Source organism: Octopus sinensis, linkage group LG4 (genome assembly GCF_006345805.1).
Source record: "Octopus sinensis linkage group LG4, ASM634580v1, whole genome shotgun sequence".
NCBI lineage: Eukaryota > Metazoa > Mollusca > Cephalopoda > Octopoda > Octopodidae > Octopus > Octopus sinensis.
The window spans coordinates 80,346,760-80,363,197 of NC_043000.1; the positions used below are offsets into that span (position 1 = coordinate 80,346,760).

Sequence of the window (16,438 nt, forward strand, 5' to 3'; positions counted from 1 at the left end):
AATAAAACAGGGACAGTAGTGGCAATGATGGTAGCAGTAGTGGTGATGTTGATAATGATGAGGAGAAGGACCATATTCATTACAACAGTGATAATTATGGTTATGAAAGTTCAGTCACAGTCAGTGATATGGTGTTCCATGAAGATGTATTTGTTCAGTCAATTGAATAACCTGCTCTTGAATTAACATGTAAGAGGGTGAAAATTCCCCAGACACATGAGTACTCTTAAAGTAATTCTCTGATAGGATCAGTATGACACAATGTATGACAAAGCTGTCTCCTTTTGAATTACAAGTACAATCCATCTGATGGGATTCTATACTGTTTTCCTCTACTCAATTTCATGCTCAAGGTATGGCTTACTCCAAAGCTATAGACAACGATGTTTACTCAAAGTGTGGCAAGGTAGAACTGAATCAGGCATCTCATAGTTGAAAAACAAACGTCCTAAGCATTCATCCATACTGCATCTTCTGTTGAAGTCTAACATTTGTAGGCATAGGAGTGGCTGTGTGGTAAGTAGCTTGCTTACCAACCACATGGTTCTGGGTTCAGTCCCACTGTGTGGTACCTTGGGCAAGTGTCTTCTACTATAGCCTTGCACCCACCAAAGCCTTGTGAGTGGATTTGGTAGACAGAAACTGAAAGAAGTTTGTCGTATATATGTATATATATGTATGTGTGTGTATATGTTTGTGTGTCTGTGTTTGTCCCACCAACATCACTTGACAACCGATGCTGGTGTGTTTACATACCCTTAACTTAGCGGTTTGGCAAAAGAGACCAATAGAATAAGTGCTAGGCTTACAAAGAATAAGTCCTGGGGTCGATTTGCTTGACTAAAGGCGGCGCTCCAGCATGGCCACAGTCAGATGACTGAAACAAGTAAAAGAGTAAACAAAAGAAAGAATTGCTTGTTCCTCATGTATTTCTTAAGTAGAGCATTAATATTACACAATCAAGTAATTTATGTATTTGTCTCTTACTCCATGCTCATTGTAACATAGTTTCATCAAGACTATGGTAACTCTATCAGAGTGTCATCAACCCTGTGGTAATCTTAACATAGGTTCTTCAAGTCTATAGTAACTGCAACATAGTGTCATAAAGTCTATGATAAGAGAATATCGTCATCTCTATAGTAATTGTAACATAATGTCATCACGATAATGGTAACTGTAACATAGTGTGATCAACTGCATGGTAACTGCAACATAGTGTCATTAAGTCTATGGTAATTGAAACAGTGGTTTCAGGTCTATGATAACTGTAACATAGGTGCAGGTGTGGCTGTGTGGTAAGAAGCTTGTTTCTCAACCGCTTGGTTCTGCATGACACCTTAGGTAAGTGTCTTGTACTATAACCTCAGGCTGACGAAAGCCTTGAGAGTGGATTTGGTTGACAGAAACTGAAAGAAGCCTGTTGTGTATATGTGTGTGTGTGTCTTTGTGTCTGAGTTTGTCCCCTCCACCATCGCTTGACAACCGATGTTGGTCCTATATTTAAGAGATGAGGAATTATGTATCATATATATATCAAAAATAGTATATGATATATTACATCATACTGTTATTGTTATACTTGGGGATGGTCATTTATTTTTATTTTTGCCAATTAAACACATGCATTATTTATTTGATCTTCATTTTAGTTTTATTTGTATTATTCTTAGTTTATTTGTTGGTTCTTTCCTCACACATTCCGTGGCCTCTTCAGTGACTCTCTGTCCCATATGTCTCCTCCTGTCCTGCTTATTCCATTTTGTCCTTCTGTAGTATGTATCTCTATCTGCATGTGTGTCTACATCTCTATGTCTGTCGTAAAATAATACAAATAAAAAGTAAAGTGAAGATGAAATAAATAACACACATATTCTATTGGCAAAAGAAAAAGTTATTATCCCCAAGTTTAACAATATCTGTTTTAACACACATTTTCACAACAAGAATCTTGCAAAACAAATGTATAAATGTATATTATATTGTATTATATATTACACACATATCCTATTCAATTTTATATATAATTACATGTATTATCAAATTTGTTATTACTAATTTTACCAGGTGAAATTCTACTTTTATCATTGAGTGTCCACTATCACCAGTCAGTAACTGTTCTATTGTTATTCTTAATATTTCTTTAAAATAACAGCCTTATATTTTTCATATATTTTACAGATATTTTCTCTATATTTTGTTTTCAATATATTTTACATGTGATTCATGTTATTTTATGTGTTTTCTATATATTCTCAATATATTTCATATATTGTAGGTGGTGATGCTAAACTCTTACTGCTGCTATGTGTTTCTCCAACCAAGCACTACATTACTGAATCTCTGCAATGTCTTGGCTTCGGGCAAAGAGCCAGACAGGTTCAAAGAGGTCCAGCTAAACGTCGATTGCCAACAACCATGGAGAAATCTGAAGTTTCTGCAATCAGCAGAAGTCATTCTAAAACCCCGCCAGTAACAAAATAACAGCAAACAACTAAACAAGCCAACAAGGACAGCCTCTGTATAGTTGCTAATATGCTAGAAATAGCAGCCAAAACTTCCTCAAATTACACACTACCATTTGAAAAGAAAAGAACATTAAATAATATAGTACTAGATATCTGGGGAACAAATATATGAATTGTATAGGATTCAAAAACAACAGCAACAATTAAAATTAATAATTATAATTCTTTCTAATTTTTGTGCAGCAATTTTGAGGAGAAGAACAAATTGATTATATTGACCTGAGTACTTGACTGGTACTTTATTTTATCAATCCTGTGGCTTTTGAACTCACAATGTAAAGGAGCCAGAAGTAATGCTACTAAGCACTTTTTTTCAGGCATGGTAATGACTGTACCAGCTCACCACTTTTATTATTATTATTATTATTATTATTATTATTATTATTACTTTTTTTTTTCTTCTTTCAAATTTTCTTCCATTTCTTGCCGAGTGTCTTCCCGACTCCTAGGGCAAAGAAACTCATAGTGTATATTGGTAGGCCATTAAACCAAACTCAGTAGTTCGTTCATTTTTTGGTTTAATGGCCTACCAATATACACTATGAGTTTCTTTGCCCTAGGAGTCAGGAAGACACTCGGCAAGAAATGGAAGAAAAATTTGAAAGAAGAAAAAAAAAAGTAATAATAATAATAATAATAATAATAATAATAATAATAAAAATTATTATTATTATTATTATTATTATTATTATTATTATTATTATTATTATTATCATTATTATTATTATTATTATTATTATTATTATTATTATTATTATTATTATTATTATTATTCTTGAGTGAGAGAGCAGTGCATGCCATCAAAGTGACACTGGGGTAAAATATACGAAGCCCAGTATATCCATCATGACAACCCATCACTTAAGGGTACACTCGGCACATGCATCACAACCATATGTGCGCGACATGGTGATCTCATATCAAGATAAACAGCACATGACCTTGCAGATGGGGCCCAGTTAGAATTTTCTTCAGGTTGAGTAACCCACCCCACTCAAAAGGTCCCTGAATAAGGGTTGTTTAAGGATGTTGAACAAAAAATCCTTCATCCTCAGCCGAAAGGAGGTAGTCACAGTTCTAGGACAGCACTCTACACCATATGAGATGTCATCGGGTGTACCACAGGGATCTGTCCTTGGTCCCCTCTTGTTTGTGGCATACATTAACGACAGAGATGCCAATTTAAAGAATGCCACAGTATTGAAATATGCAGACGACATCAAGCTGTACCTTGAAATCAAGAGGACAGATCCTGATGTCTACAACTCTTTCCTGCAATCAGACCTAGACACAATGCAGCAATGGATCACAGACTGGCAACTGAAACTGGCTGTGGACAAGTGTACCACCATGCATTTTGGGAGAAAAACCCTGCGTTCACTTACTCCCTCCACAACACTGATATCAAGAAATCCTCTTGCGAGCGTGACCTAGGCATCACTGTCAGCAGTGATTTGCGTTGGTCAAAGCATATCTCTAAGATTGTCAGGAAGGCCGAGGGTGTCTTGGCATCACTCAGCAGGTCTTTTGTTAGCCGCTCTCCAGCCATCTATTTAAAACTGTATACAGCTATGGTACGACCACACTTGGAATTCGCATCATCAGTTTGGAACCCCTATCTTGCACAGAACATTGACCTCCTGGAATCTGTCCAGAGACGTGCAACCAAACGCATACCCTCCATCAGACACCTACCATATTCTGAGCGCCTTGTTTCCCTGGGCATGGATTCACTGAAGCTCCGGCGTTTGGCGACGGACTTGGTAAACACCCACAAAGTTATCAACCACCTCACCAACAACAACACTGAACACCTTTTTGATCTCCATGTGTCTAACACACGTGGACATGCCTACAAAGTCAGAAAACAATACAGCTCCCATGACTTTCGGAAACATTTTTTCACGCTCAGAGTTGCTGAAGCATGGAATAAACTGCCTGCGTCAGTTGTTGACTGCCATGACACTGCATCTTTTAAGGCCCTCATGCTTTCCGAAATCCGCCGAAACTACACCTGATTATATATACACTTTAGATGAGTTGTAGTGCACCTGAGCACTGTACACAATTATTATTATTATTATTATTATTATTATAAAACACCCATTTTTCCAGAGGTGAATTATTCAAACCTCAAAGAATCCCTCTAAACACTTGGCTATGATGCCCCACCACTGTTTCTGTTTGTGATTAGAGATGCACATATCGTCAGCCACTAAAGGACATGGTCAACTGGTTAAGTTCAAACAACTGACAAGCAAATCTGTAGTATTGAGCAGAATATTTGCTGTAGCCCATTTTTTATACCAAGACAAAACAATGTACATGATAACACTTCCAATCAGTTAAGATCTATTATCATTATTATTATTATTATTATTATTATTATGGAGTGAGAGAGCAGTGCATGCCATCAAAGTGACACTGGGGTAAAATATACGAAGCCCAATATACCCATCATGACTACCCGTCTGATAAGGGTACACCAGGCACATGCATCACAACCATATGTGCGCGACATGGTGATCTCATATCAGGATAAACAGCACATGACCTTGCAGGTGGGGCCCAGTTAGAATTTTCTTCAGGTTGAGTAGCCCATCCCACTCAAAAGGTCCCTGAATAAGGGTTGTTTAAGGATGTTGAAAGAACCACCCATGTTTCCAGAGGTGAATTATTCAAACCCCAAAGAATCCCTCTCAACACATGGCTATGATGCTCCCCCACTACTTCTGCTCGTGATCAGAGATGCACATATCGTCAGCCACTAAGGGACATGCTCAACTGGTTAAGGTCAAACAACTGACAAGCAAATTTGTGGTATTGAGCAGAATATTTGCTGTAGCCCATCTTTTATACCAAGACAAAACAATGTACATGATAACACTTTCAATCAGTTAAGATCAGAAGCCATGAGAGCCACTGGCCGGTACTGCATCGGGGCATTTATTATTATTATTATTATTATTATTATTATTATTATTGAGTGAGAGAGCAGTGCATGCCATCAAAGTGACACTGGTGTAAAATATACGAAGCCCAATATACCCATCATGACTACCCGTCTGATAAGGGTACACCAGGCACATTATTATTATCATTATTATTATTATCATCATTATTATTATTATTATCATCATCATTATTGTTATTATTATTATTATTATTATTATTATTATTATTATTATTATTATTATTATTATTATTATTATTATCATTCAGTAGTTTTATTTTTATAGCGTGCTTTCACTTCACTACCGAGCACAGCTCTGTGTGCCTTGGGTATGTGCTGTGATTTGTTGTGATGCTCTGATGGTTATTGTATGGAAAGTGTTCTGCGTAGGATGTGTGCAGTGTCTAGTAGTGCAATTTTCTGTATGTTATATGTGTTTGTAAGACTTGGTGTTCTTGTTATGTATTTGTCTGAATATTTTTTTATCATGCCTAATGCACCTACTATGATAGGGATTGTTTCTGTTTTTAGATTCCACATTCTGGTTACCTCTATTTCCAGGTCTTTGTATTTTGAAAGTTTCTCCATTTCTTTTAGAGACACGTTGTCATCTGCCGGTATTGATACATCAATTAGAAAGCATTTTTTTTCTTCATGATCTCTGACAACTATATCTGGTCTGTTGGCCTTAATTTCTCTATCTGTGTGTATCGGCATATCCCAGAGTATGGTTGCTTTCTCGTTTTCTGTGACCTTTTCTGGTGTGTGTCTATACCATCTTTTTTCTGTTGTTATTCCATAATGTTGGCATAGCTTCCAGTGTATGTAGGTTCCAACTCTGTCATGTCTGTGAATATATTCCTTCTTAGCCAGGACTGGGCAGCCAGAGATAATATGATTTATTGTTTCTTGTCCATCTCCACATATTCTGCAGTTACTTGTTATATTTCTTTTCATTACATGTTTTTGGTAATTTCAGGTGGGGAGGCTTTGGTCTTGTGCTGCAATTAAAAATCCCTCTGTCTCTGCTTTGAGTCCTGAGCTTCTCAACCATTGCTGGGATTTTTCTTTGTCTATTTCTTTTGTGTTTAGTTTAGTCCAGTATTTACCATGAAGGGGCTTTTCTTGCCATCATTTTATCATGGTTCGTTGCTGTTCTATTTTTTAGTTTGGATTTCATTTGTTTTATAGCTTTTGTTGTTTCTTCATCTTCTTCTTCTTCTTCTTCTTCATATTTATTAGGTGGTATGATTTCTTGTTTGTATTTGTCAGCTTCCTTAAATACTGAGAACAGTTTTTTTGTTTTGCTCGTGTTTTGCTGCTATTTGTATCAATTTTCCTTCCTTCTGAAGTAGGTATTTTTGCAGTCCTATGGTGGTTATTTTATAGTATTTTTCCAGCTGTATAAGGCCTCTACCACCTTCTATACGTTGTATATATAGTCTTTCTATGTCAGATTTTGGGTGATGCATCCTAGATCCTGTCATTATTTTTCTTGTTTTCCTATTTATTGTGGTCAGTTCATTTAGTGTCCAGTTAAGGATATTGTAGCTGTAACTTATAACTGGGACAGCTAAAGTGTTAATACCTGTTATCTTGTTTTTAGCATTGAGCCCTGTTTTTAGTATTGATCTAACTCGTCTATAATATTCTTTTTTTATTTTCTCTTTCATTTGTGTGTGTTGTGTCTTATCTAGTTCATGGATTCCTAAGTATTTGTAAGTTTGGCTTTGGTCTAATTCTTCTATTTCATTGGTTTTATCTAGTGTGATGTTGCTACTCTTAACTAGTTTTCCTCTTTTCATGGTTACTTTGGCGCATTTTTCTAATCTAAATTTCATATCTATTTCTTTGGTAAATCCATGAACTGTCTTTAATAGTGTTTCCAGCTGTTTGTCATTTGCAGCGTATAGTTTTATGTCATCCATGTATAAAAGGTGGCTGATCGTTTTACCGTAACATTTATATCCGCATCCAGTTCTATTTAACATATCAGATAGAGGTGACAGTGCCAAGCAGAAAAGGAGTGGAGAGAGCGTGTCTCCCTGGAATATTCCTCTTCTAATGGGGATGGCTTTGGTTTTCATGAGTCCCTCTTTTGTTTGGAGCTGTAGCACTGTTTGCCATTTATTCATAGAGTGCCCTATGAATTTTATAATTGTTGGTGCTACTTTGTTAATGGCTAGTGTTTTGAGTATCCATGTGTGGGGGATGCTATCAAACGCCTTTTTGTATTCGATCCAGGCCATACTGAGGTCTTTCTTCTTTCTGTGGCTGTCTTCAGTTATGGTTTTATTGATCATTAGTTGATCTTTACAGCTATATGAGCCTTTGCAGCATCCTTTCTGCTCTTCTGGAAACCTTTGTGATATCACTACAGTAAATGCCTTGTACATTGTAGGGAGACAGGTTATTGGTCTGTAGTTTTCTGGTTTTGCTGTCTCATTTGATTTGGGAATTAAGATGGTTTTCCACTTCGTGAGCCATTCAGGCATTGTCTCTGGCTCTGCCAGTATGTTGTTAAAGTTTTCAGCCAGCTTTTTGTGCATTCCTGTCAGATATTTCAACCAGAAGTTGGGGATCTTGTCATGCCCAGGTGCCTTCCAGTTGCTTAGTCTTTGCAGTGCCTGGGTGACCTCTTCAGTTGTTATGGGGGTCCAAAGTTGCTCAGATGCTGAGTTTGTTGTTTTAATACTCCATTTTTTTGGTTATTCGTTCGCCGACCATATTTCTCTTTAGAATTCTTCCACTTCTTCTGCCGTTGGTGCTGCAGTGATTTCTATTTTATTTTTGCCAAGTTCTTGGTAGAACTTTTTGGGGTTGGAGTTGAACTTTTTGTTTTGTTCAAAGAAGTGCTGGCGTTTCTCGTACCGGCGGATCCTTTGTGCTTTGGCAAGGATATCTTGCTTCAGCTTTTCTTTTATCTCAGGTAAATCTTTTTCTGTGATGCTATATTTGCGGAGTATTTTTGTTTTCTTTTTGTTGCACAGTAGTGTTGCTTGTCTACTGATTTCATTAAGAATCGACAGATCTTTTCTCACTTTTTTGTATTTTGTTTTGGATGTTATTTATCCACGGGGTTTGCTTGGGTGGTGGTACTCCTGTTTGGATGGGTTTGAGTGAGTATCCAGCTTCTTTTGTGGCTGCAGTGGCTGCTGTGTATACTAAGTCATTTAGCTCAGTGATATCGCTTTTTGTTTCAGTGGCTATTAGTTCCGTGACGGCTAGGTTTATGCTGTTTATAATTGGTGTTGTTGTTTCGTCTATTTTGATTTTTGGGAGGTATGGTCGGTGGTCCATTTTGAGCTCTGTGGTTTTCAGTTCTTTGATTATTTTAGTTTTTATATTATCATAATCATTAGGCTCCCCTTTGTTGTTTCCAGGTTTTAGATTTGTGTCGCTTTCTTTCTTATTTATATGTTTGTTTGCCGTGTTTTGGCTTGCTGTTTGTCGTGTATTATTATGCATCCTTACGGTCTGGGTTTGTTGTTTTTTGTTTCCATCGTGTTTGTTGGGAATGTTACGTTTGTCTTCGTGTTTTACTGTTTCAGTGTTTATATTATTTGGCATTGTTGTGTGGCTTCTATCTACATTTTCCTGTTGTATTTTTTCTTTTAGATGTTCTATTTCTATTTCTGATATTTTTTTGCGTTGAGAATGTATCTTCGTACGTTAGCTAGTTTATTAGGGGTCATTGCTGTATCCAAGTCTATATTTATGTTATTTTCCTTCCATATTTTGTATGTATGTGTTATTGTGTTTTCATGTTTTGGGTAGAGCACTGCTGTGAAGTATGCGTGTAGGATAGAAATGTATTCCTCACATGTCCATTTATGTCTTTTGGGTTTTATTTGCGGGACATGAGGAACAACGTCCGGACCATCATTTTGATGGTCGTCATTTTCGTAGGGTACCGGTCCGTTCATTTCTGTTGTCATATTGTTTTGCATGTGTAGTTTTTCGTACATTTTGTGTTGTAAGTTTAAAGTACGTACCTCCCGATTGTTATTCTTGGGTTGAATTAATATTATTATTATTATTATTATTATTATTATTATTATTATTATTATTATTATTAATAAAGGAATAAATAAATAAATATAAAGGTAAAGGTATAAAGTCAATCTCAGATTTCCAAAATATCAAACATTTTTTTTTCAATTTTATACATGGTGTTTTATTTCAATAGTTCTTAACCTGGAGTACAGTGGCTCCCTTAGGAATTGCGAGCTCACAAGTGGGGCTGCAAATGTCAAGGAGGAATTGGATGCTAAAAGGGTCCTGATTTCTCTTAGAAATAAAATATATAAACAAAATACAATGTTTCTAAATGCATTTTCAAAACAACTCTTTGCTTGGGTTAGAATGAGGCAAACATTGAGATAACAGTGATGTGTGTGTGTGTGTGTGTAGATAAAACCACTAATATCTCTGTCGTCAGTCAGAAATAAAGTTGTTGTTGGCATATCCTTCCTTGTATCTGACTGAGACAAGGTTCAACTTAGTAGTACAACTGTTAGCTAAGCAGTGGAGCAGATCATGAAATATGTGAATGGGAAGGTATGAGGCTTTGTTTGTCATATATTGAACCCAATTTTTTAAAAAGTAGGCACAAGCATGGCTGCATGGTAACAAGCTTGCTTCCCAACCACATAGTTCTAGGTTCAGTACCATTGTATGATACGTTGGGCAAATCCTTGTGAGTGGATTTGGTAGATGGAAACTGAAAGAAACTTGTTGTATATATGTGTATATGTGTGTGTCTATGTGTCTGAGTTTGAACCTACACCTCCACTTGACAACTGGTACTGGTGTGTTTACGTCCCTTAACTTAGTAGTTCAACAAAAGAGATTGATAGAATAAGTACCAAACTTTTAAAAAAAGTACTGGGGTCGATTTATTCAACTAAAAAGTGCCCAAGGCAGTGCCCCAATATGACCATAGTTTAATGACTGAAACAAGTAAAAGATAGAAAATTCTTATGAAGCACAAAACAGTATCTATTAGTTAGTTTTTCAATTTTGAAATATGTTTTGGGAATATAATGTTTTCCTGATATTTTAACTTAAAGGTAACCATGTACCAATGTACATGTTTGATTCATTAATACTAGTAATAAAATTAAGAATATTTTATTTCATTTAAATTGGAATGTATTTTTGTTGCAAGTTTTTTATATTTATGCACACTAATAAGTTGTGCAAATACTAATGAATTATCAAATAACAATGAAACTGGTTTGTTCAATCCTCAACTTACACTGCCAAAATCACTCTCCTGGGCCAAATTGTAAAATGAAACTAAATATATTTGAATTTGTATAGAGTACTGAATTAGCAGAAATCTTCATTCATATTTCTTTCTAAATGTAATTTCCTTGTCTTTGTATTCTTTGGTAATTTTCATAAAAATTGAACATAATCCCTGAGTAGTATAGAAAATATACATGATAAGCCACTGCCCAAAATTAACTTCTGTTTGTGCAAAATAATCTACTGTATCTTTTTGGTGGGTTCCAAAAAACAAGGTGGTGGGTTTGTAAAACATCATTCAGTGAAAGAAGGAGCTGGGTTACAAAAGACTTAGAATCCTTACTTTATTCTTCTGACACTCTTCTAATACATTGCCTATTTCTCCATTTGAATATTTTTCTCTTTGCGTTTCTTTAATAAAAGATTTCAAAATTGGTCATACAGGAAAGTGTCATAATAAGGGTTAAAATAATAAATAACCTGACTTTGGAATAAATTCTGTTGTAAGATTAAAACATGTTGTGTACAAGGGTGATAAATTCATTGTTAACATGTACAGATATAAAACACAAACTCTACCAAATAAAAAAGATGAAGATCATGACAGAATGGGTCAAGCATGCAATAAAAAGAAAAGACATGGAAGATAAGGTTTAACCGTTTAGCATTCAGATTATTTTGTTAAATGATTAAATAAATCATATAGTTTTGAATTAATCACGACTTAACTTGTAGCTTCAAGGTTTTTATGATGTGGTAGTATATTTTTACAATGACATTGTATGGTAGGTATGAAGAGCCAGATCTGGTTACTCTGAATATAAAGAAGGTGGAATATTTTGGCTGGATATGACCAAATTAAAAGCTAAAGAGTTAATAGTTCACAATTTTAAGCCTAACATACCCTAAAAATTATATTTTGTTAAGCAAACCGCCACTCTTACTATCAGCAACCAGTTGGAGAGAGTATTGCGCAAATACTGATGAATTGTTAAATAACAATGAATTTGGTACATTCAATCCTCAACTTGGGCTGCAAAAATCACCCTCCTGGGCTTAATTGTAAAGTGAGACTAAATATATCTGAATCTGTATAGAGTAGTGAATTAGCAAAATTCATAATTTACCAGCAGTACCCGTGGAAATTGCACAGTAAATGCGAACTATTTTAGATGAATGTAAGTTTATATAGAGACATAAAAATTTGTGTTCCCTTATAAATTTTATATTCTGCATAATTTTCATTTAAAAATACCTTTCATCTGTTCTGGATAAGGCTGTAAGTGAAGGAGCATGAATTTCCCATACTCACAGAAGTTTGGAGATTCATTTTTAAATCTAAGAGCTTCACAACGATTACAGAGAATATTTATGTCACTAAAGTAACTTTCAACCATATGTTTACAGGTTTTTTTCTAGTTGTTCTCTCTTATTTACATTTTATATTCTAGCTTGAATATATCCCCTTTGTTTCAGCTTTCAATGTTTTGACTTCAAATTCCACTAATGCCAACTTTGACTTATAGGCTTCCAGGGTTGATTTAACTGATTACTGCTTTTTCTCAGCATTTAATGATGGTTCTGCAAAGTCCTAATCTCTGCCCATCATGTGATTCAGTCAGATATATAGTATGTGTATTATATGCATGTATATTGTGTGTGTGTATATATATATCAGGCATATTCCACATTTTTTTAGGAATGAGTTGCCACAACAAAACACACATCAGGCATTCCATTCAATTTCTAGCTCAGGTCAAAGTATAGAACACAACCCCCAATATCAGCAGTGGAGCCCGACAGCATATGCTAGTTCCATACCCCTTTGAGCAACATCAAATTCACTCTTCCGTCCACAAACACTCTCCAAGTTTTCCTATCATTTATAAACTCTCTTGCCTCTCTCACTCCAACACCTCTAACAACCAAAGCTTTTCTCACTCCATCCTTCCACACAAACTGAGGTCTGCCTCTGGTCCATCTGCCTACCACTTCTCTGCCTTCATCACCTCCTTACTGCTCCTCATCCATCCTCTCCATGTAATCAAACCACCTCAACATTTGTCTATCCATTTTGGTTGTTAGTTTTTCTCTCATTCCTGCTCATCTTCACACCTCATTCCTCATCTTGTCCATCCTTGTCACACCAACCACAGCCCTCAGACATGTCATCTCAAACACATCTAGTTGCTACCTTTCCACCTCTCTCAGCCTCCATGACTTTGCACTATATAATATTGTCGGCACAATTACGTCCTCATACACACCTCTTTTCGCTTTCATACTCAATCTTTTATCTCTCAGCATACCTTTCGCAACTCCAAGTATCTTAATCTCCCCCACTCTGTATCCCACCTCCTCAGCCAGCCCCACCCACCATCTGCTGTCGTATGTGATCTCAAATACTTAAAAACACTCATGTCCTCTAACATCTTGCCATTTATACTCACATCCATCCCATTAGCCATTCCATCTCTCGAACATCTCATCATTTTACTCTTAGATACATTCACTTTCAGTTTCCTCTTCTCACACACTCTTCCAAACTCTACTACCTACCATCTCTCTCCATTTTCTCCTACCATTTGGGCTCCCTAGCATTTACCTCTCTCCCCACACCATCCATATATAAATTAAACAGCCAGAGAAACATCACACAACCCTATCTTAACCCCACTTTCACATCAAATCACTCACTTCACCACTCACCACTCACCCTAACACACACCCTGCTTTCCTTCTCTCTCCTTCTTTCTTTCTCTCTCTCTCTCTCTCTCTCTCTCTATATATATATATATATATATAAGGTGCAGGCATGGCTATCAGGACAAAATCCCCCTCAAGGATAAATCCCCACCCAAGAACAAAACAACCCTGGACAAAAATATCAACTAATAAATATTTAAAATTTTTTATAACATTTCACTTTCCTAAAGTATTTTTATTGTAAAGAAAGAACAATAGCCCTGGGGATATTGACTGCTGCAGGATTTTGTCCAGCAGGGTATTTTGCCCTAGTACTGTGGCTGTGTGGTAAGAAGTTTGCTTCCCAACCACATGTTTCCAGGATCACTCTCATCATGCAGTACCTTGAGCAAGTGTCTTCTAATATAGCCTTATGCCAACCTAAGCCTTGTAAGTGGATTTTGTAGATGGAAACTGAAAGAAGATCACTATATGTATATAAGTGTAACTATGTGTATCTTTGTGTCTGTTTGTTCCTTACAACTACTTGACAATGGCTGTTGTTATGTTTACACCCCTGTAACATAGCAGCTCAGCAAATGAAACTGAAATACCATGCTTAAAGAAAAAAGAAAATAAGTATTGAGGTCAATTCGTTTGATTAAGATTCTTCAAGGCAGTCTGCAGCATGGTCACAAGTCTAATGACTGAACAAGTAAAAGATAAAAAGATAAAAATGACATACATGGTCTGATCAATAAGTATCCAGTCTGTTGCCTAGTAACAAAGCTAAAGCTTTCAGAGTGAAGCCACTTGGTACAGATTGACCTTAAACTTTGTTGTGTATACACACTAAGTTTTAATGCTTTAGCCCACTTCTGCTGTTTACAGCAGTGCTTGGAAAGAAGGTGTGTAGCATGTGATCATCGTATTGATTATGACAGAGAAAAGTGAGCAGAAAATCTGCATCAAATTTTACCAAAAGCTTGGCAATAAATGCTCAGAGGCCTACACAAAGTTTGCAAAAAGTTTTCATCATTCTCAACACAATCAAGGAGATCTTGTGCAACTGAAACCTGAATGTCCTTATGGTCAGCTGATAGCAGTTTTGGCACAAACTTGGTAGACACGCATCTCATACCCAAATCTTCACTGATAATGGACTGAACTAAGCCATAGCTAATCTTCACATCTTATAACTCATGGATGGTGATTCGATGATTTACCCTCACCACTGCATGCACATCTGCAGTGTTTTTCTCAGTTCTGCTGGTTGTGGGTTTCCCAGAACGTTCATTAATATCAACAGTTTTTCGGCCATCTTGGAATCGTCTGAACCACTTGTACACTTATGTGCAGCTCATACACTCCTCTCCATATACTTTCTGCAATTTTGCGCAGGCCTCCAAGCAGGTATCATCATGACAACTTTCTCTGTCATGGGCAATGTAGCAATCACATGCTACACACCTTCCTTTCAAGCACCGCTGTAAACAGTGGAAGTGAGCTAGAATGTTAAAACTTAGTATGCATGCAGAGCAGAGTTCAAGATCAATCTTTGCCAGGCAGCTTCACTCTGCATTCTTTAGCTTCGTTACTATGGCAACAGTCCTGATACTTATCGATCAAACCTTGTGTGTGTGTGTGTGTGTGTGTATATATATATATCTTGTCTTTTGTTTTTTTTTTTGTAAATTCTCACTATATATTACATGCTCATGTGGTTGCACTAGTTTTATCCTGTCTCCACTTCATAACACTTCAAACTCTTCTTGGACTATTCTACCTGGATTCTCTACCTGGACTTTCTTCTACTCTCCTACATGTAACTGATTGAGTGCTATACTACCTCTGGAACTTCACATACATACATACATACAAAAAAAAAAACATGTGTACATGCACACACACATGCACACACACATACAAACGCACACATACATACACACATACAAACACACACATAAACACATGTACAAATACACACATACAAACACACACACACACACACACATGGATGAAATGTTCGAAGCAGCTGTTTTGTCCCCACCTATTTTGGTGTCACTGATTCGACCCTGATTTATTTGACATCAGACATTTTGTCCCCAGATCTTTTGTGAAAATTTCATTTTTATTCTAGTTGACAACAAACCTGTAATCACAGCTACTAAACTACTTCACTTTATGTACATGAAGGCTGATAAAATATTGACAGAATGTGGAAAAGAAAAACTTTTTCACAATAGATTTCTGTACATCTTTAACAAAACAGAACTGACAGTAAATTCAAATTTTGGCTCCATGAGCAGAAAACTTGGACAGTGTGAAAGAGAGTGAGAAACATTAAGATGTATTAAATGACTCCAGTCGTCACAAACACATCTTTCTCTTTCTCTTTCTCTCACTCTTTTATTTTCTCCTTTTCTTTCTCTCTCTTTCTCTCTCTCTCTCTTTCTCTGTCTTTCTCTCTTGCTCTTATCTTCACTGTGTTGATATGTGTGACCATATGTCTCTTTATGTGTATGGAAAGAGGGGAAGTGTTTTTGCTAATTGAGTTCAATTAATAAATTGTAATATCTCTCTCTCTCTCATTCTCTCTATCTGTACATGTTTTTTCTGCATGTATGTGTGTGTGCATGCACGCATGTGTGTGTGCATGTGTGTGTGTTTGCCTCCAAAATCAAAAAGTTTAATTTTCAAGACTAGCAACTGATGAAGCGGCACACTGGTTGAAGTACACTACTATTACATCAATATTATGTCTATGCATTAACATATAGAACATAAGGTATGTGCTAAAATATGCTTATTTTCAGACTTTCATGTTATTACCCTTTCTTTCCTCTTCCTATTCTACCACTCGTTTTTCTTCCTACAAACTCCTTTTTCCACTTGCCTAATTAAACTATCAATAGGGTTAGTCCTACATTGCAAACACATTGCCTTTTTGTCTTGAGAGACAATGGAGTTGCGCATAAAATAATCTAGTCCAGCTTTTACATTTCATGTCCTAATACAT

The 16,438-nt window shown here is 36.2% G+C and overlaps 1 protein-coding gene across 2 annotated transcripts in view; it reads left to right on the forward strand.

Annotated features, from left to right (window-relative positions):
- The window catches only part of LOC115210515 (kinesin-like protein KIF25), a 550,198-nt gene extending 547,541 nt beyond the window's left edge, over nucleotides 1–2,657 (forward strand). For both annotated transcript variants that reach the window (XM_036502198.1, XM_036502199.1), the window contains one exon: nucleotides 2,279–2,657. In XM_036502198.1, the coding sequence (XP_036358091.1) occupies nucleotides 2,279–2,484 (206 nt within the window). In that variant the 3' untranslated portion in view covers nucleotides 2,485–2,657. The remainder of the gene's footprint in view (nucleotides 1–2,278) is intronic.
- Nucleotides 2,658–16,438: the final 13,781 nt, after the last annotated feature.